At 46.0% G+C, this 21651-nt stretch overlaps 1 protein-coding gene across 14 annotated transcripts in view; it reads left to right on the top strand.

The window, feature by feature from the left end:
* Positions 1–21651, top strand: part of WDR59 (WD repeat domain 59) — an 88563-nt gene that overhangs the window by 23301 nt on the left and 43611 nt on the right. For 13 of the 14 annotated variants that reach the window (XR_006285086.1, XR_006285085.1, XR_005222304.2 and 10 more), the window contains 7 exons: positions 220–305; positions 1686–1766; positions 3427–3464; positions 17253–17341; positions 17827–17943; positions 18299–18376; positions 19888–20044. Coding sequence is in view for 8 of the 14 variants with exons in the window: in XM_007064534.4 (XP_007064596.2) it covers positions 220–305; positions 1686–1766; positions 3427–3464; positions 17253–17341; positions 17827–17943; positions 18299–18376; positions 19888–20044 (646 nt within the window). In the remaining 6 variants the exon portion in view is untranslated. The remainder of the gene's footprint in view (positions 1–219; positions 306–1685; positions 1767–3426; positions 3465–17252; positions 17342–17826; positions 17944–18298; positions 18377–19887; positions 20045–21651) is intronic. The other variant, XM_027826948.2, reaches the window with a different exon arrangement.

Genomic DNA, 21651 nt, shown 5'->3' on the forward strand with positions numbered 1-21651 from the left:
GATTTAGGCTTTGAAGAGAGTTTCAAAAGCTTTATCTGCCAATCAGGCATGGGTTCATCTTCGTTCCCCTCCCAGTCTGAGTGAAGCCTCTGCCATAAAGGGTTTGACTCGCCAGTAACTGATACTGTTCCAATCGCAGGGACCTCGAACCTGACAGATCCGGAGCCCTGTACTGCTCTGTGGGCCTTCCACCACCTCATTTCATCCATTTAATTTCAGAGCAACCAGCGAGTTGACCTGTATAAATGGAAAGATGGTAATGGGGAAGTTGGCACGTCACTGCAAGGGCACACGCGTGTGATCAGGTATGAGAATGAGGAACCCAGCACTGCTTTGAGGTACTGTGAGGAAAATCACAGGGCTGGCTTCATAGCTGGTGTACATTGAAGCACAGTCATCACAACCCTTTTGCTTGGAGAAATTCAGACTATTTTTACCAACTTTCTTAGCCCATGCTGCCACTTGGAGAAGATCTCTGATTTAAAGAGACCACCATTCCATGGCTGCAGCATGCACATCTGGTTCAAGTTAGTGTCTGGTGACTTCGGTGTCATTACATTTTCCCATGGCAGTTCTCCTAAAGAACAGCAGCCGCCATCAGGGAAACAGACAACCGGGGGCTATTAAACTGAATCCCACCTGCGACTCAGACTGACGCCAGATACAGGGAAGTAGGGCACAGGCGGTCCTTAATGGCTAAGTTGTTGCACATTGCACTAGTACACGGGGAAGCTCTGGAGTCTGATGCATGCCAGCGGTTGGGCCTGGGATTGTCACAGGACTAATGCTTTCATTCTGTGTTGGGGATGGGGTAAAGAAAGCATTTCTCCCTTGCATGTGGATTGTGAAGACTAATTGCAGCCCTTCGGACAGTTGCCAGCCCTCTCTGGTTGAGGGCTGTGTTTGTGTTGCATGTACAGCTGTGATGTGCCTCGCAGAATGGAGGGCTGGGGCTGAGAAATGCCTGGCAATCTGGGGTTTGCTGCTAAAATATCCCCTCTCTTTGTAAAAACAACGAGGAGGACTTGTGGCACCTTAGAGACTAACAAATTTATTTGGGTATAAGCTTTCGTGGGCTAAAACCCACTTCATCAGATGCATGGAGTGGAAAATACAGTAGGAAGATCTATATAACAGTACATTAAAAGATGGGAGTTGCCTTACCAAGTGGGGGGTCAGTTCTAACGAGACAATTCAATTAAAGTGGGTTATTATCAACAGGAGGAAACATCCCTTTTATAGTGGTAATCAGGATGGCTCATTTCAAACCGTTGACAAGAAGGTGTGAGTAACACCTTTTCAACTCCATGCATCTGATGAAGTGGGTTTTAGCCCACAGAAGTTTATGCCCTGATAAATTTGTTAGTCTCTAAAGTGCCACAAGTACTCCTCATTGTTTTTGCTGATTCAGACTAACACAGCTACCACTCTGAAACCCTCTCTTTGTGGGGCGGTGGGCAGAAGTAGTAGCTATAAGGCTGAGTGTGGCGAGGATCATTTACTTAAAGAAATAAGGTAGGTCCTGCTTTTATTCATGAAGTCTTTAGGAAATCTCAGTGTAAATGCCATGGGTTTGTTACGGAAAGTTGTGGAGAGTTGCTTTATGAACTGCCGAGAAGAGAATGCCAACAGTGTGTTATGTGTGCAATTGACAATTGTGTTCTCCTTTGGTTTTGCATTTGCAGTGATTTAGACTGGGCGGTGTTTGAGCCAGATCTGCTGGTTACCAGTTCTGTTGATACGTACATCTACGTTTGGGATATCAAGTAAGAGCAAGAGCCTCCACTCTTACACTATGGGAAGATTACGGGGCTTCTCTTTTTTGGTGACTGGCAGCTTGGAGGGAAAAGTGCTCTCGTACTCTTTCAGCTGTGCTTGCAGAAGCCAGAACCAATTTCCCTTAGTCTCAACAGCTCCCAGTCCTTCAAGTAGGTTCAGAATCTGCACAGTTGTGCTGTTCTATAAAGTTATGTCATGGTCCCACACTGAACAGGAAGAGGCACTGATGGATTTTTGCCCCAAAAATCTTTCCATCAAAACTTTTTTTAATAGAAAACTGCCTTTTTTTCCCTTTGGGGGGGAAAGAAAAAACTGCATTTTTGTCAAAAACCTTCAGTTTTTAACAGCCTGAATAATTGCAAAGAAAACTTCTTAAATTTTTTTTTAATTTGTTTTTATTTGAAGTATTTCATTAGAGTGAAGAATTTCTTGACCAGTTCCACCTAAGAGTGAGTTAAAGTGAGTTATACTTGTTCCCATAATATAAAAACTAGGAGCCACCAAATGAAATTAATGGGCAGCAGGTTTAAAACAAATAAAAGGAAGTTCTTCTTCACTCAACACACAGTCAACCTGTGGAACTCCTTGCCTGAGGGGGTTGTGAAGGCTAGGACTATCACAGGGTTTAAAAGAGAACTGGATAAATTCATGGAGGTTAAGTCCATTAATGGCTATTAGCCAGGATGGGTAAGGAATGGTGTCCCTAGCCTGTGTTTGTCAGAAGGTAGAGGTGGATGGCAGGAGAGAGATCACTAGATCATTACGTGTTAGGTTCACTCCCTCTGGGGCACCTGGCATTGGCCACTGTCGGTAGACAGGATACTGGGCTGCATGGACCTTTGGTCTGACCCAGTATGGCTGTTCTTATGTTAAAGTCCTAAGGTCGGAGTGTCCGCTGCTGTGAGTTGTCACAGTGCTGCATTTACTTACACCAGCTCAGCATCTGGCCTATCGGGACCGCCCAACTTTATTAATTCCTCCTAATTTTATTATAGCCTGGAGACAGATAAGTTGTCTTTACTCTGGGGCTGTGATTCCATTTGCTGTGAATTGGGATCATCAAAGGCTTTGATAAACTGATTGGCAGGTTGTCTAATTTTACTGTAGCTTCTTCATATACTGCTGAATCTTCTTTGGAAATGTTGTGTTGTAACGTCCACCGGGAACACACAAGAATGGCAGTAGCTGTCCCTTTGCCTCCCACAATAGCCACACGCCAGAGGGAGCATAGTTTCTCTCCCCCCTACCCTATCACAAAGACTCTGCTAAAAAGCCCCCAGTTCTGCCTACAGTCTTAGAATCATAGAACTGGAAGGGACCTTGAGAGGTCATCTAGTCCAGTCTCTTGCATTCAAGGCAGGACTAAGTATTATATTTAATCTTAATGCTTTACATGATAAAGCACAGGCTAAAATCGTGATTCTTCTCTGGCTGGTGCCCCCTTCCATTAGACTTGTTTGAACACAGACAAGTTTGTGTCACATCTGCCTCCTGGTTTTAAAAAAAAAAAAAACCCCTCAGAGATAAATAAGATCCAGGAGCCAGTAATAAGTTCAATTTTCCATTAGAAAGGACCTCTCAGGGGAGAAGGGGTTGTCCCCAGCTGAGGAGAGGTGAGGGACTTATACTGGTAATGTTGTGTTTCAGGGACACCAGGAAACCTACAGTCTCACTCTCTGCAGTTGGTAAGTACTAGTTCCTGTTATAGGCATAACCTCTGCCTGCATTGTCATATGCCTCTGCTATTCCACCCTCCCTGCTCTCTCTGGTTTTCTTCTGCATTCAGACCCAGGCATGAAAACACTAGCACAGGTGACTGTCCCACACAGCAGCAGCCTGGGCAGTGGCTGTTCCTTGGAGGTCCAAAGGCTCTTTTCAGAGACGCTGTTTAGAGCAGAATTGAGGTGTATGAAGAGGAGAGGCCTCCTTGGGTTGCATGCTGCCATCTTCCAGTGCCAAAATAACCACTAGGGCCAAGAGTCACAGCGGTTGGGGGGGCGGAGAAGTGTTGAGTGAGTGGGCAGGAGGCTGGCTGGTTGGCCTGCATGCATTGGGCAGCTGTGAGTCAGCCTGAAGGAGTGCCTGGGGTGCAGTGGGGAAGTGGCGTGCCAGCCAGCTGGGGGCAGGGGAGGGCGTTGCAGAGCTGGCTGCCTGGAACGAAGGAGGACTGGCTTTAGCAGGTAAATGAGCTATGCAGAGTGGTTGAAAGCACAGAGAGGGTGAGGGTGATAAGATGGAGGGGTCTGGGCCCTCTCTCATCTTGGCTCTGATTATGCCTCAAGCACATACCTACTCCATATGCAGGAGGCGCTATGGTGCTGTGCTAATTTGTTCCTGTGCTGAGAGCTCCATATACATGTATGTCTCATGCTGACAGGCTTGCTAGGGACTCTGTGTCTCGTATCAATGACTGACTATGACAAAAGGGGAGGAGCTAAAGCACGAGAGCTGAGTTCTAGTCCCGCCTCTGCCACTGACTTTATCCCAGTCACCTCCTCCCCATAATACCTACTCCCCTCCAGGTGGGCTTGGGAGGCTGAATGAATGGTTGGAAAGCTCTTGGGTACAGGACCCTGTGGTGGTGCTAGGACAGCTGCTCTGAAAGTGAGGTGCTAAGCTGTGTGGTATCTCTGTGATTCAGATGTATGGAGCCTTGTTCTTTCCTCATCACCCTGCTGCACGTCTCTGTTCTCTCTAAACCATGTCTCTCTTCCCTAACACAATTTTTCTATGTCCTATTATACTTGACTGAACCAGTTGAGAAACTAAAATGTATCCTAGGGGTGTTATAAGAACATAAGAATGGCCATACTGGGTCAGACCAAAGGTCCATCCAGCCCAGTATCCTGTCCACTGACAGTGGCCAATGCCAGGTGCCCCAGAGGGAGTGAACCTAACAGGTAACGATCTAGTGATCTCGCTCCTGCCATCTATCTCCACTCCCTGACAAACAGGTTAGGGACACCATTCCTTACCCATCCTGGCTAATAGCCATTAATGGACTTAACCTCCATGAATTTATCCAGTTCTTTTTTAAACCCTGTTATAGTCCTAGCCTTCACAACCTCCTCAGGCAAGGAGTTCCACAGGTTGACTATGCACTGAGTGAAGAAGAACTTCCTTTTATTTGTTTTAAACTTGCAATTTCATTTGGTGGCCCCTAGTTCTTATATTATGGGAACAAGTAAATAACTTTTCCTTATTCACTTTCTCCACACCGCTCATGATTTTATAGACCCCTATCATAGCCCCTCTTAGTCTCCTCTTTTCCAAGCTGAAAAGTCCTAGCCTCTTTAATCTCTCCTCATATGGGACCCGTTCCAAACCCCTAATTCTTTTAGTTTCCCTTTTCTGAACCTTTTCTGATGCCAGTATATCTTTTTTGAGATGAGGGGACCACATCTGTATGCAGTATTCAAGATGTGGGCATACCATGGGTTTATATAAGAGCAATAAGATATTCTTTCTTATTCTCTATCCCTTTTTTAATTATTCCTAACATCCCATTTGCTTTTTTGACTGCCGCTGCACACTGCGTGGATGTCTTCAGAGAACTATCCACGATGACTCCAAGATCTTTCTCCTGATTAGTTGTAGCTAAATTAGCCCCCAACATATTGTATGTATAATTGGGGTTATTTTTTCCAAAGCACATTACTTTATATTTATTCACAGTAAATTTCCTTTGCCATTTTGTTGCCCGATCACTTAGTTTGGTGAGATTTTTTTGAAGTTCTTCACAGTCTGCTTTGGTCTTGACTATCTTGGGCAGTTTAGTATCATCTGCAAACTATGCCACCTCACTGTTTACCCTTTTCTCCAGATCATTTATGAATAAGTTGAATAGGATTGGTCCTAGGACTGACCCTTGGGGAACACTACTCATTACCCCTCTCCATTCTGAAAATTTACCATTTATTACTACCCTTTGTTCCCTGTCTTTTAACCAGTTCTCAATCCATGAAAGGATCTTCCCTCTTATCCCATGACAACTTAATTTACTTAAGAGCCTTTGGTGAGGGACCTTGTCAAAGGCTTTCTGGAAATCGAAGTACACTGTGTTCACTGAATCCCCCTTGTCCACATGTTTGTTGACCCCCTCAAAGAACTCTAATAGATTAGTAAGACATGATCTCCCTTTACAGAAACCATGTTGACTTTTGCGCAGCAATTTATGTTCTTCTATGTCTCTGACTATTTTATTCTTTACTATTGTTTCAACTAATTTGCCCAGTACTGACGTTAGACTTACCGGTCTGTAATTGCCAGGATCACCTCTAGAGCCCTTCTTAAATATTGGCGTTACATTCTCTATCTTCAAGTCATTCGGTACGGTAGCTGATTCATAGATATTTAGGTCAGAAGGGACCATTATGATCATCTAGTCCGAACTCCTGCACAACACAAGCCACAGAATTTCACCCACCACTCCTGCAAAAAACCTCACACCTATATCTGTGCTATTGAAGTCCTCAAATCGTAGTTTAAAGACTTCAAGGAGCAGAGAATCCTCCAGCAAGTGACCCGTACCCCATGCTACAGAGGAAGGCGAAAAACCTCCAGGGCCTCTTCCAGTCTGCCCTGGAGGAAAATTCCTTCCCGACCCCAAATATGGCGATCAGCTAAACCCAGAGCATATGGGAAAGATTCATCAGGCAGATAATACAGAAAATTCTTTCCTGGGTAACTCAGATCCCACCCCATCTAGTAGACCATCACAGGCCATTGGGCCTATTTACCATGAATATTTAATTACCAAAACCATGTTATCCCATCATACCACCTCCTCCATAAACTTATCGAGTTGAATCTTAAAGCCAGATAGATCTTTTGCCCCCACTGCTTCCCTTGGAAGGCTATTCCAAAACTTCACTCCTCTGATGGTTAGAAACCTTCATCTAATTTCTAGTCTAAATTTCCTGGTGGCCAGTTTATATCCATTTGTTCTTGTGTCCACATTGGTACTGAGCTTAAATAATTCCTCTCCCTCTCCAGTATTTATCCCTCTGATATATTTAGAGAGAGCAATCATATCTCCCCTCAGCCTTCTTTTAGTTAGGCTAAACAAGCAAGCTCCTTGAGTCTCCTTTCATAAGACAAGTTTTCCATTCCTCAGATCATCCTAGTAGCCCTTCTCTGTACCTGTTCCAGTTTGAATTCATCCTTCTTAAACATGGGAGACCAGAACTGCACGCAGTATTCCAGGTGAGGTCTCACCAGTGCCTTGTATAACGGTTCTAAAACCTCCTTATCCCTACTGGAAATACCTCTCCTGATGCATCCCAAGACTGCATTAGCTTTTTTCACGGCCATATCACATTGGTGGTTCATAGTCATCCTATGATCAACCAATACTCCAAGGTCCTTCTCCTCCTCCGTTACTTCTAATTGATGCATCCCTAGCTTATAACTAAAATTCTTGTTATTAATCCCTAAATGCATGACCTTACACTTCTCACTATTAAATTTCATCCTATTACTATTACTCCAGTTTACAAGGTCATCCAGATCCTCCTGTAGGATATCCCTGTCCTTCTCTAAATTGGCAATACTTCCCAGCTTTGTATCATCCGCAAACTTTATTAGCACATTCCTGCTTTTTGTGCTGAGGTCAATAATAAAAAGATGGGTCCCAAAACCGATCCTTAAGGAACTCCACTGGTAACCTCCCTCCAGCCTGACAGTTCACCTTTCAGTAGGACCCATTGTAGTCTCCCCTTTAACCAATTCCTTATCCACCTTTCAATTTTCCTATTGATCCCCATCTTATCCAATTTAACTAATAATTCCCCATGTGGCACGGTATCAAATGCCTTACTGAAATCTAGGTAAATTAGATCCACTGTGTTTCCTTTGTCTAAAAAATCTGTTACTTTCTCAAAGAAGGAGATCAGGTTGGTTTGGCACGATCTACCTTTTGTAAAACCATGTTGTATTTTGTCCCATTTACCATTGACTTCAATGTCCTTAACTACCTTCTCCTTCAAAATTTTTTCCAAGACCTTGCATACTACAGATGTCAAACTAACAGGCATATAATTACCCGGATCACTTTTTTTCCCCTTTCTTAAAAATAGGAACTATGTTAGCAATTCTCCAATCATACGGTACAACCCCTGAGTTTACAGATTCATTAAAATTCTTGCTAATGGGCTTGCAATTTCATGTGCCAATTCCTTTAATATTCTTGGATGAAGATTATCTGGGCCCCCTGATTTAGTCCCATTAAGCTGTTTGAGTTTCTCTTCTACCTCAGATATGGTAATATTTACTTCCATATCCTCATTCCCATTTGTCGCCCTACCATTATCCCTAAGCTCTTCATTAAAGACTGAGGCAAAGTATTTGTTTAGATATCGGGCCATGCCTAGATTATCCTTGACCTCCACTCCATCCTCAGTGTTTAGCGGTCCCATGTCTTCTTTCTTTGTTTTCTTCTTATTTATATGGCTATAGAACCTTTTGCTATTGGTTTTAATTCCCTTTGCAAGGTCCAACTCTACTTGACTTTTAGCCTGTCTCACTTTATCCCTACATGTTCTGACCTCAATAAGGTAGCTTTCCTTGCTGATCCCTCCCTTCTTCCACTCCCTGTATGCTTTCTGCTTTTCTTAATCACCTCTCTGAGATGCTTGCTCATCCAGCTTGGTCTACAACTCCTGCCTATGAATTTTTTCCCCTTTCTTGGGATGCAGGCTTCCGATAGCTTCTGCAACTTTGATTTAAAATAGTCCCAGGCCTCCTCTACCTTTAGATCCATAAATTCTTCAGTCCAATCCACTTCCCTAACTAATTTCCTTAATTTTTGAAAGTCAGCCCTTTTGAAATCAAAAACCCTAGTTGCAGATTTATTTTTGTTAATCCTTCCGTTCAGTTTGAACTGAATTAGCTCATGATCACTTGAGCCAAGATTATCCCCTACAACCATTTCTTCTAGGAAGTCCTCACTACTCACCAAAACCAAATCTAAAATGGCATCCCCTCTAGTCGGTTCAGCAACTACTTGATGAAGGAATCCATCAGCTATCGCATCTAGGAAAATCTGAGCCCTATTGTTATTACTAGCACTCGTCCTCCAGTCTATATCTGGGAAGTTAGTCTCCCATGATCACACAGTTTCCATTAGTATTTACTTTATTAAAAACATTAAAAACGGCTCTATCCATATCCAACTTAGTTCCCGGCGGTCTATAGCACACCCCAAGCACTATCCCTGATGTAAAGGACAGGTTACAGACTATAGTTAATAGTTCCGCAGTTTCACATTTGAGTTCTTTCAGAACTCTTGGGTGAATGCCATCTGGTCCCGGTGACTTGTTACTGTTAAGTTTCTCAATTAATTCCAAAAACTCCTCTAGTGACACTTCAATCTGTGACAATTCCTCAGATTTGTCACCTACAAAAGACGGCTCAGGTTTGGGAATCTCCCTAACATCCTCAGCTATGAAGACTGAATCAAAGAATTCATTTAGTTTCTCTGCGATGACTTTATCGTCTTTAAGTGCTCCTTTTGTATCTCGATCGTCCAGGGGCCCCACTGGTTGTTTAGCAGGTTTCCTGCTTCTGATGTACTTAAAAAACATTTTGTTACTACCTTTTGAGTTTTTGGCTAGCTGTTCTTCAAACTCCTTTTTGGCTTTTCTTATTATATTTTTACATTTAATTTGGCAGTGTTTGTTTCTTTCTATTTACTTCACTAGGATTTGACTTCCACTTTTTAAAAGATGCCTTTTTATCTCTCACTGCTTCTTTTACATGGTTGTTAAGCCACGGTGGCTCTTTTTTAGTTCTTCTACTGTGTTTTTTAATTTGGGGTATACATTTAAGTTGGGCCTCTATTATGGTGTCTTTGAAAAGTGTCCGTGCAGCTTGCAGGGATTTCACTCTAGTGCTGTCGTGATCAGGAATAAGTTGGAATATGAACAAGAGGCTGCTAGGCAGCTCTTTAACTCCATATTCTACAGGCCATTATCCTCTGATCTCACTGAGGATTACCAAAAGAAACTACACCATCTGCTCAAGAAATTCCCTGAAAAAGCGCAGGAACAGATGTGTGCAGACAAATGCCTAGAGCCCCGAACAGGGGTATTCTTTCTGCTACCCAAGATCCATAAACCTGGAAATCCTGGACGCCCCATCATCTCAGGCATTGGCTCGCTGACAGCAGGATTGTCTGGCTATGTGGACTCTCTCCTCAGGCCCTACGCTCCCAGCTATCTTCAAGACACCACTGACTTCCTGAGGAAACTAAAATCCATCGGTGATCTTCCTGAAAACACCATCCTGCCCACTATCGATGTAGAAGGCCTCTACGCCAACATTACACACAAAGATGGACTACAAGCTATCAGCGACAGTATCCCCGATAATGTCATGGCAAACCTGGTGGCTGAACTTTGTGACTTTGTCCTCACCCACAACTATTTCACATTTGGGGACAATGTATACCTTCAAATCAGCAGCACTGCTATGGGTACCCGCATGGCCCCACAGTATGCCAACATTTTTATGGCTTGCTTAGAACAACGCTTCCTCGGTTCTCGTCCCCTAATGCCCCTACTCTACTTGCGCTACATTGATGACATCTTCATCATCTGGACTCACGGAAAAGAAGCCCTTGAGGAATTCCACCATGATTTCAACAATTTCCATCCCCTCAGCCTCAACCATCAACTTCAGCCTCGACCAATCCACACAAGCAGTCCATTTCCTGGACACTACTGTGCTAATAAGCGATGGTCACATAAACACCACCCTATATGGGAAACCTACTGACCGCTATACTTACCTACATGCCTCCAGCTTCCATCCAGGACACACCACATGATTCATTGTCTACAGCCAAACTCTAAGATACAACCGCATTTGCTCCAATCCCTCAGACAGAGACAAACACCTACAAGATCTCTATCAAGCATTCTTAAAACTACAATATCCAGCTGCTGAAGTGAAAAAACAGATTGACAGAGCCAGAAGAGTACCCAGAAGTCACCTACTACAGGACAGGCCCACAAAGAAAATAACAGAATGCCACTAGCCGACACCTTCAGCCCCCAACTAAAACCTCTCCAGCGCATCATCAAAGATTTACAACCTATCCTGAAAAATGATCCCTCACTCTCACAGATCTTGGGAAACAGACCAGTCCTCGCTTACAGACAGCCCCACAACCTGAAGCAAATACTCACCAGCAACCACACAACAAAAACACTAACCCAAGAACCTATCCTTGCAACAAAGCCCGATGCCAACTCTGTCCACATTTATTCAAGTGACACCATCATAGGACCTAATCACATTAGCCACGCCATCGGGGCTCATTCACCTGCACATCTACCAATGTGATATATGCCATCATGTGCCAGCAATGCCCCTCTGCCATGAACATTGGCCAGACTGGACAGTCTCTACGCAAAAGAATAAATGGACACAAATCTGACATCAGGAATCATAACATTCAAAAATCGGTAGGAGAACACTTCAACCTCTCTGGCCACTCAGTAAAATATTTAAGGGTGGCAATTTTGCAACAGAAAAGCTTCAGAAACAGACTCCAATGAGAAACTGCTGAGCTTGAATTAATATGCAAACTAGATACCATTAACTTGGCTTTGAATAGAGACTGGGAGTGGCTGGGTCATTACACATATTGAATCTATTTCATTAAGTTAAGTATCCTCACACCTTCTTGTCATCTGTCTAAATGGGCCATCTTGATTATCACTACAGAAGTTTTTTTCTCCTGCTGATAATAGCTCATCTTAACTAATTAGCCTCTCACAGTTTGTATGGTAACTTCCAACTTATCTGTATTTGTGTGTATGAGATATATATATCTTACTATATGTTCCATTCTATGCATCCGATGAAGTGGGCTGTAGCCCATGAAAGCTTATCCTCAAATAAATTTGTTAGTCTCTAAGGTGCCACAAGTACTCCTTTTCTTTTTACTCTAGTCACTGTACCTTTTAATTTCTGTTTAACTAACCTTCTCATTTTTGCACAGTTCCCCTTTCTGAAATTAAATGCCACAGTGTTGGGCTGTTGAGGTGTTCTTCCCACCACAGGAATGTTAAATGTTATTATATTATGGTCACTATTTCCAAGCGGTCCTCTTATAGTTACCTCTTGGATCAGATCCTGCGCGCCACTCAGGACTAGATCGAGAGTTGCCTCTCCCCTTGTGGGTTCCTGTACCAACTGCTCCAAGAAGCAGTCATTTAAAGAGTCGAGAAATTTTGTCTCTGCATTTCGTCCTGAGGTGACATGTACCCAGTCAATATGGGAGTAATTGAAATCCCCCACTATTATTGAGTTTTTTATTTTGATAGCCTCTCTAATCTCCCTTAGCATTTCATCATCACTATCACTGTCCTGGTCAGGTGGTAGATAATAGATCCCTACTGTTATATTCTTATTAGAGTCTGGAATTACTATCCATAGAGATTCTGTGGAACATGTAGATTCATTTAAGATTTTTATTTCATTTGATTCTACATTTTCTTTCACATAGAGTGCACCCCCACCCCTCTGCACAACCTGTTCTGTCCTTCCGATATATTTTTTACCCTGGAATGATTGTGTCCCATTGCTTGTTCTCACTCCACCAGGTTTCTGTGATGCCTATTATATCAATTTTCAGAGTAGCAGCCATGTTAGTCTGTACCCGCAAAAAGAACAGGAGTACTTGTGGCACCTTAGAGACTAACCAATTTATTTGAGCATACGCTTTCATGAGCTGCATCCGATGAAGTGAGCTGTAGCTCACGAAAGCTTATGCTCTAATAAATTGGTTAGTCTCTAAGGTGCCACAAGTCCTCCTTTTCTTATTATATCAATATCCTCCTTTAACACGAGGCACTCTAGTTCACCTATCTTATTATTTAGACTTCTAGCATTTGTGTACAAGCACTTTAAAAACTTGTCACTGTTTGTCTGCCCTTCCCTGATGTGTCAGATTCTTTGTGAATGTTTCTCATCTGATCTAGCCCATACTTTATCCTCTTCCATCCTCTTCTCCTGACTAAAACCTAGAGAATCTCTCTCAATAGACTCTCCTCTAAGAGACGTCTCTGTCCGATCCATGTGCGCCTTTGCAGCAATCGGTGCCCCCCCCAGCATCTCTCAGTTTAAAAACTGCTCAGCAACCTTTTTAATGTGAAATGCCAGCAGTCTGGATCCACTCTGGTTTAGGTGCTGCTGACTTCCCACCCTCCGTCCAGTTACTGAGAGAGGGGTTCTGGGCTGGGTACATTAACATGCAATATCATGCTTCCCTGCAGCACCTTAAACCAGCTGGGGATCTGAAAGGATGCCACGGGTGTCCTCCTTTGGGTTACAAGTCACGCTCTCGTCAAGGCGATCGGCTAACACTCCCTTTGCTGGACAGAGACCCCAACAGTGTAAATCTCCACCCATCATCCTTAAGGGAAGACCTAATAGGTTCTGTGAATGAGTTACTGCACATGGAGAACAGTAGAATGGAGACGGAGGAAGATAGAGCACAGATGAGCCAACGTGAAAGTGTCCTTATGGGTTGCTGTTTCTTCTGCCTCACTAATCTCCTTGTGTATGAGAGAGAGAGAATCTGCCTTGTTAACAGCCCTTTATGGTCTGTACCAGCAGCAGCCTTACTCACAGGCCATGAATTCGCAATGCTACAGAAATACAGAGGACCTCTTGACCCGCAGCAGCCTCTTGTTTTATGTCTTTGTTTGGGAGCTGGACGGCAGAAGTTTGACGGGTTGTTTTTGAATCCTTTTGAAAGGAGTTTCAAACTAAAGCAGAGAGAAGAGAACCTCAGGTAGCTTTATATAACTCCCGTAACATCTGAACCTTCCATGTCAACGCAAGCTCATTATTTTTCTATTAGAAACTGGGAAGCAGAAGGGAGATTGTGCAAAGTGAGGCACGTTGGAAAACATAATCCCAGCTATACATACAAAATGATAGGGTCTGAATGAGCTGTTCCCACTCAGGAAAGAGATCTTGGCGTCATTATGGATAGTTCTCTGAAACAGCCACTCACTGTGCAGCGGCAGCCAAAAAAGCGAACGGAATGTTAGGAACCATTAGGAAAGGGATAAATAATAAGATGGAAAATATCATAACCATAGAATATCAGGGTTGGAAGGGACCTCAGAAGGTCATCTAGTCCAACCCCCTGCTCAAAGCAGGACCAATCCCCAACTAAATCATCCCAGCCAGGGCTTTGACAAGCCTGACCTTAAAAATATCTAAGGAAGGAGATTCCACCACCTCCCTAGGTAACGCATTCCAGTGTTTCACCACCCTCCTAGTGAAAAACTTTTTCCTAATATCCAACCTAAACCTCCCCCACTGCAACTTGAGACCATTACTCCTTGTTCTGTCATCAGATACCACTGAGAACAGTCTAGGTCCATCCTCTTTGGAACCCCCTTTCAGATAGTTGAAAGCAGCTATCAAATCCCCCCTCATTCTTCTCTTCTGCAGACTAAACAATCCCAGTTCCCTCAGCCTCTTCTCATAAGTCATGTGTTCCAGTCCCCTCATCATTTTTGTTGCCTTCCGCTGGACTCTTTCCAATTTTTCCACATCCTCCTTGTAGTGTGGGGCCCAAAACTGGACACAGTACTCCAGATGAGGCCTCACCAATGTCGAATAGAGGAGAACGATCACGTCCCTCGATCTGCTGGCAGTGCCCCTGCTTATACATCCCAAAATGCCATTGGCCTTCTTGGCAACAAGGGCACACTGTTGACTCATATCCAGCTTCTCGTGCACTGTAACCCCTAGGTCCTTTTCTGCAGAACTGCTGCCAAGCCATTCGGTCCCTAGTCTGGAACGGTGCATGGGATTCTTCCGTCCTAAGTGCAGGACTCTGCATTTGTCCTTGTTGAACCTCATCAGATTTCTTTTGGCCCAATCCTCTAGTTTGTCTAGGGCCCTCTGTATCCTATCCCTACCCTGCAGCGTATCTACCTCTCCTCCCACTTTAGTGTCATCTGCAAACTTGCTGAGGGTGCAATCCACACCCTCCTCCAGATCATTAATGAAGATATTGAACAAAACCGGCCCGAGGATCGACCCTTGGGGCACTCCACTTGATACCGGCTGCCAACTAGACATGGAGCCATTGATCACTACCCATTGAGCCCGACTATCTAGCTGGCTTTCTATCCACCTTATAGTCCATTCATCCAGCCCATACTTCTTTAACTTGCTGGCAAGAATAAATACTGTGGGAGACCGTGTCAAAAGCTTTGCTAAAGTCAAGGAACAACATGTCCACTGCTTTCCCCTCATCCACAGAGCCAGTTATTTCGTCATAGAAGGCAATTAGATTAGTCAGGCATGACTTTCCCTTGGTGAATCCATGCTGACTGTTCCTGATCACTTTCCTCTCCTCTAAGTGCTTCAGAATTGATTCCTTGAGGACCTGCTCCATGATTTTTCCAGGGACTGAGGTGAGGCTGACTGGCCCGTAGTTCCCAGGATCCTCCTCCTTCCCTTCTGTAAAGATGGGCACTACATCTTTAAAAAATGCCACTATATAAAGCCATAGTACACACACACCTTGAATATATGTACAGTTCTGGTTGCCCCATCTGAAAAAAGATGGATTAGAATTGGAAAAGATACAGAAAAGGGCAACACACGTGGTGGGGGGGGATGGAACAGCTTCCACATGAGGCGAGGTTAGAAAGCCTGGGACCGTTCAGCTTGGAGAAGAGGTGACTACGGGGGGAGAGAGTCGAGGTCTATCAAACCATGACGGGTGGGGAGAGCATGAGCAGGGATGTGTCATTTACCCCTTCTCATCACACAAGAGCCAGGGTTCACCTAATGAAATGAATAGGCAGCAGGTTTAAAACAAACAAGAAGTACTTCTCCAGACAACACATAGTCAATCTGTGGAACTTGTTGCCAGGGGATGTTGTGAAGGTCAAAAGTATAAGTAAATTCTAAAAAGAAGTAGATGAGTTTGTGGAGGATAGGTCTATCAATGGCTGTTAGACAGGCTCTGGATGTCCATAAGCCTCTGACTGCCAGGTGCTGGGACTGGACAACAGGGAATGCATCACTTGATAATTGTCTTTCTGCTCATTCCCTCTGAAGTATCTGGCACTGGCCACTATCAGAAGACAGGGTACTGGGCTAGATGGACCATTGGTCTGACCCAGTATGGCCGTTCTTATGTTCTAAAAAAAAAAAAATCTGCTTAAGTGGTGGTCCCCTATCTTTGGCCAGATCTCAAGAGAGCCATATATTTATATGTGGAGACAGGGAGGTGGGCTGCAGAAGGAAAGATCTGCCCCTTAGTCTAGTTACCATCTTGTTTGACCGTTATTTTTTATGTCTCTTATGATTTGAGGCGAGCAAACCATTTTCATCCATCAAGCATAGGCTTTGTATGCCAGAGCCCTGACGCAGCAGAGCGGTGTGTGTCTGCTGCAATAGCTTTCTTCCTAGATCCGACACATCCTCTGTGTCTGTGAACATTTGCTGAGCAGCAGGCTTTGCAGCTGACTGAGTTCCTAAGTACTGATGGAGCTGAGAAACATAGATCCGTACACTGCATCGGTTGTCCCTATCCCTTAGCAAAATGCATTGTCTCTGACCTGCCCTTACCTTAGAGACGGTAGAGTCCCAAAACTTGTCTTGAACCTTGGCGTCTCTGAGGATCCCACAAATTTTAGAGTTAAGGCTTCTGAAGTGCATTTCCTGTCAGTCTCTAACAATCCAAGAGTTCTCTAGATAGGCCAACACGAACATCCCCCACAACCTTAGCTCGTCTCCTGACACCCAAATACCCGTGAATTCCCCACCTCCATGATGAACTCCCCTTCACTTCCAACAATGAGCCACTTGCAGCGCACACATCTAGCGCCTCAGTCACATGCCAATGCTCAGCCTTCACTCCAACCTCAGCAAGATTAAAGTCCTGGATGTTAGTGATAGGTGAGTAGTGTTAAAATCTCTATAGTGCATTACTGGTGCACGTGAGAGTAAGGGGGCTGAGTTAATCACAGGGCACCAGGGAGCAGACAGAGGGAGAGGGTTGGTGCTAAAGTGGTGAGAGATGCAGAGCTTGTAGCTCCCCCACAGAGGCAGTTGCTCCCTGTGATGAGCTGAAAGTGGCTGGAGGTTCAGAAAAACATCTTTTGACTTGTAAATGGACCACATTGGATCTGAGCTCCTTGAGAGACATGCATGAAGCCCCCCAAAACTGGGGTTAGCCTCTTTCTGAAGGACAGCTGCTCTTTAACTTTGCTGCTGCGTTCCCATGAAATGTTTCACCACCGTCTTTCAACTTGCTCCTGGGATGTCTCTCCTCTTAATTGTGTGTCCTGTGCAGAACACAAGTGGTCTGAAATGCTGTAGGGCCGCCCTACATTTTGCATCTGCTTCATGTCTCATTGGCCCACCTCACTTTTAAGCTATTTGTAGATGCTGTTCGCTGACCTTTTTCTGCTCTGCTCCTTCTGCAGCTGGAGCCTCCCAGGTCAAATGGAACAAGAAAAACGCCAGCTGTTTAGCAACCAGCCACGATGGGGATGTCCGTATCTGGGACAAGCGGGTGAGCTCCTGTTAGTCTTTGAGTAGCCTCTGCATGTTCCCACATGTGGGATCAAGGCGCCATGCCAGTCCTACACTGCTTCTTCCTTCCTTCCTTCGTTTCCCACCCCTCTGAACGATCAGTTTGAGATGAGCGGGGTGCCAGTGGAATCTGAGATTGAAGGAGAGCTGTATCATTGGCCTCCCTCTCTCTGAAAACATACCCCTTAGCACCTTGCTTTTGGCTTCTTGATGGATACTAGTTGCATCAAATATAAAGCGCCCCCTTACCGAGCGCACTGTTGTATTTAACTCCTATGGAACTTTACCACTGTACTTCACAGTAACTTTTCTCTAGCCTACAAGCCATTGTTTATCTTTCTCTCTGGCTGGTGACGTCTACTGAGTGTGAGGGTGGAGAAGCGCCTTCTTTACCTGGCAAGATCGGGCCAGATTTCTTGCTGCTAAGAACCAGCATGGTGAGAACTAAAATGCCTCTGATTGCAGAAACCCAGCACTGCAGTGGAGTACTTGGCAGCGCATCTCTCTAAAATCCATGGCCTGGACTGGCATCCGGACAACGAGTACATCCTGGCCACTTCCAGCCAGGACAACTCTGTCAGGGTAAGCGCCCAGGGCTCTGAGGGAATGTACCAGTGCCATCCTAAGGGCCTGACCCAGCTCCCACTGAAATCACTAGGCATCTGTCCATTGACTTCAGTGGGAACTAGATCTGGTATTAGACATCACCCTCTACAGCAAGTCTTGTGTCGGTCAGTGCACACCTGTCACCCCGAGTCACTGTGTCTGAGGCTGGTAGCCCCCCCTTGGGTCCAATTCAGCTCCATTAGTGCAAGGATGTCTCTAACAACACTGTGGAGCACCTGTCGCATGTCTGGCACGTCTTACACAGAAATATCCCCCCCCCCCCCCGCCCCTGAGAGCGAAGCTCACTGGCTTGTTTTCTGTTCTGTTGAAGTTCTGGGATTACCGTCAGCCTCGGAAATATCTCAATATCCTCCCCTGCCAGGTTCCAGTCTGGAAGGCGAGATACACGGTGAGTGTGAACACCGGTCCCTCTGCCCCATAGCCTTGCTAGAGCCTGGGATGGCCAAGGGAAATTACCTAGTGAGGCATTCCTCCCTGGGAATCATTAGCACTGTTTTTGCCACTGGCTTTTATTAATCTGACTTAAAAACCTGAGTTACAGCACTGATCAGTACGAGTGTGAGAGCATCTTCCGTGAGAACCAGGCTCATGGGAGGGGATGCCTAATAATGTGAAACTTGGATCTTTCCCAGAGGACTGTACCAGAAACTCACATACATGGGGCTTGCAGCTGGTGTCTAAGTCCTAAAGAAGGCCCTGCAGCTTTGGTTCAGCAGTTCCTTATACCCTCTGTCCGCTCTGTCACTGACTTACATTGCACCGGTGGAGACAACGCACTAAGAGCGGCAGTGTAGCAGCCTAGCCATGCGTCTTTCACAGTCTCTGCTCAGAGATTTTATCTCTTGAATCTCTTCTGTGAGGGCTTTTTAACCATGCCCATGTATTTTAATGGGCCGTCACGGTTTTTGTGTAGCTAAGAATGCACTAACTTGCTGTCTTTGTGGTGTGAGGTCCAAGGCATTTAAAGCACAAGTTGTTCCTCAGCTTTGGCTATATCTACATTCAAAACATAAAAATCACGGTAGTGAGTCACAGAGCCCAGGTCAACTGACTTGGGCTCACGGTGGGGGGCTAAACATAGCTGCATAGAAGTTCCCACTTGGGCTGGAGCCCAGGCTCAGACCCAGCGAGGGAGGAGGTCTTGGAGTCTGGACTCCAGCCTGAGCAGGAATGTTTACGCTGCCGCTGTTAGCCCAGCAGCGCAAACCCACGTCAGTTGACCCGGGCTCTGAGACCCGCAGAGGGGTTTTTACACATAGCCTTTGACACCTAGCCATTCAGCATTAGGTTGTGCTCACCGTCTTCCCCAGATACCAGAATGAGCCTTTCATCACCCCTCCCTCCTTCCCTCCCTCCCTCCGGCCCTGTACCACGCCTGGTGTGTATGCACGATACATACTTGTAGTTTAGTGTTCCATTTCAGGGTCAGGACCCCAAACAATTGCTAGTGCGTGAGACCCAAAGAACAACACTCACCCGTCTAGATTGATTGCTGTTTGGCTCAGCCTGTACAAAGAGCAGCAGGAATGGTGGGTGAAGAGGGAGTGCTAAAATCGCTGGTGCTAGGTGGGGTTAGTAAGAAGCAGAAGGAAATGGCTGGTTTTAAATGAGCTGTGGTGAATGCCTCTTTCGAGCACAGTGCACCCCTCTCCTTTCAGGGCATGTTGAGTCCTCTTGCATGGTAATCCCCTTTGAAAGCTCCTCCTTGTAGGATTGGCTCCTGAGCCTCTACAGTCCTCCCTGAAGTCAGCTGGTGGCAGTGCCAGGATGTGCCCTAGTGCCAGTGTGAATGGGAAGGTGTTGGAAAGTACGATCAAGGCAATATGGGGGAGTGAGAGCTGTCAGGCTAACCGTTGTACAGCTGAGCAGCCCCTCTCTGGGTGTGCTTCTCTCCCCCAGCCTTTCACCAACGGGCTGGTGACCGTGATGGTTCCCCAGCTGCGGCGAGAGAACAGCCTCCTCCTTTGGAACACTTTTGACCTGAACACGCCAGTTCACACCTTCGTGGGACACGACGATGTGGTGCTGGAGTTCCAGTGGAGAAAGCAGAAAGAAGGTGGGCACAGGACTGTGACTGCTGTTCTCATGCAGCTGCCGTTGGTGCACGGCAGCAGCTGGAGTCTGCCTTGCGGCTGCCATACTCAAACAATTGCCTTTCTGCTCTTGCCACGACTTGAACTAGCCTCTATCTGCTTTCCAATCCCCACAGAGCGTAGTTTATTGGAACGTGTCCCATTGCATGAGGCCACGCAAACTATTCCCAGGCTAACAGAGTCAATCGATACGAGTGCAGAGTGTATCAACAGTGACTCTTTCATTTCCCACTATCCCATCCGTCTGTTTTTAAATGGATTTTTCAGAATAAATTGTACAACAATAAGATTCTTGCATAAAGTGAAGGAAAAAATTCAAAACTGAGTGAACCCCTCTGAGCTTCACCGTTCATTGCAAGGAAAAAGCAAGCCACAAATATCAGGAGCATCCCATGCAATAAAAGCTGCATTTTCAGTAGCACCCATGTACTCAATACACCAGCCAAAGGAGGTGGAGCCCTCCTGCCAGTTTTCAGACCCTAGTCCAGAGGTGGGCAAACTATGGCCCATGGGACCTTCCTGCCCGGCCTCTGAGCTCCCGGCCAGGGAGGCTAGCCCCAGGTCTCTCCCCTGCTGTCCCCCCTTTTGCGCTGCCAAGTGGGCAGCGTGGCTTGCGCCCACCCACCTCCCAGGCTTTCCAATAAGCCAGTCCTGCCACTCTGAGCGGCATGGTAAGGGGGCGGGGAGTGGAGGGTTGGATAAGGGGCAGGGGGTCCTGGGAGGCAGTCAGGGGACAGAGAGCAGGGGGTGGTTAGATGGGAAAGAGGTTGGGGTGGGGGGGCGGGCAGGGGACAGGGCGTGGTTGGATGGGGTGGAGGTTTGGGGGTGGGGGCGGTTGGGGATGGGGAACAGGGGGGTTGGATAGGCATGGTAGTCCGGGGGGGCCTGTCAGGGGGTGGGGGTATGGATAGGGATCAGGGCAGTCAGGGGAAGGGGGCAGGGGGAGTTGGATATGGGGTGAGGTCCCTGGGGACGGTCAGGTGCAGGTGGGGTCCCAGGAGGGAGCAGTCAGGGGACAAGGAGCAGAGGGGGTTGGATGGGTTGGGGGCTCTGAGGGAGGCTGTCGGAGCGGGAAGTGGGAGCGGGTAGATAAGGGGCGGGGGCCAGGCTGTTTGGGGAGGCACAGCCTTCCCTACCCAGCCCTCCATACCGTTTCGCAACCGCGATGTGGCCCTTGGGCCATAAAGTTTGCCCACCCCTGCCCTAGTCAGTCATTTTCAAATATAAAAGAAAATCCCACAAAAAGGTCAGATAACCAAACAGATCAATGAGGGCACACACAGGGCTTTAACCTGCACAGCTCCACTGCTGGAACCTCCTCTCTTGCTGTAACCACAGGCCCCTGGTCCTTGGTTTACACAAGGGTCTTATGGTACCACTGCCCTCTTTGGGTACAGGGCATGGACTTTATATCTGTCACCACCATTTCGTTTGCGCTGCTCGGTAGTGAGACTGGCAGCACTGGTGCAAACCACCTATCTACACAGATTTAACCAGGACTAATTTCTTCTCCAGAACAGGTCCCCAGGCTCCCCTCCCAATCATTTAATGGAATTTTTGTAATGGCACT

Source organism: Chelonia mydas, chromosome 12 (assembly GCF_015237465.2).
Source record: "Chelonia mydas isolate rCheMyd1 chromosome 12, rCheMyd1.pri.v2, whole genome shotgun sequence".
NCBI lineage: Eukaryota > Metazoa > Chordata > Testudines > Cheloniidae > Chelonia > Chelonia mydas.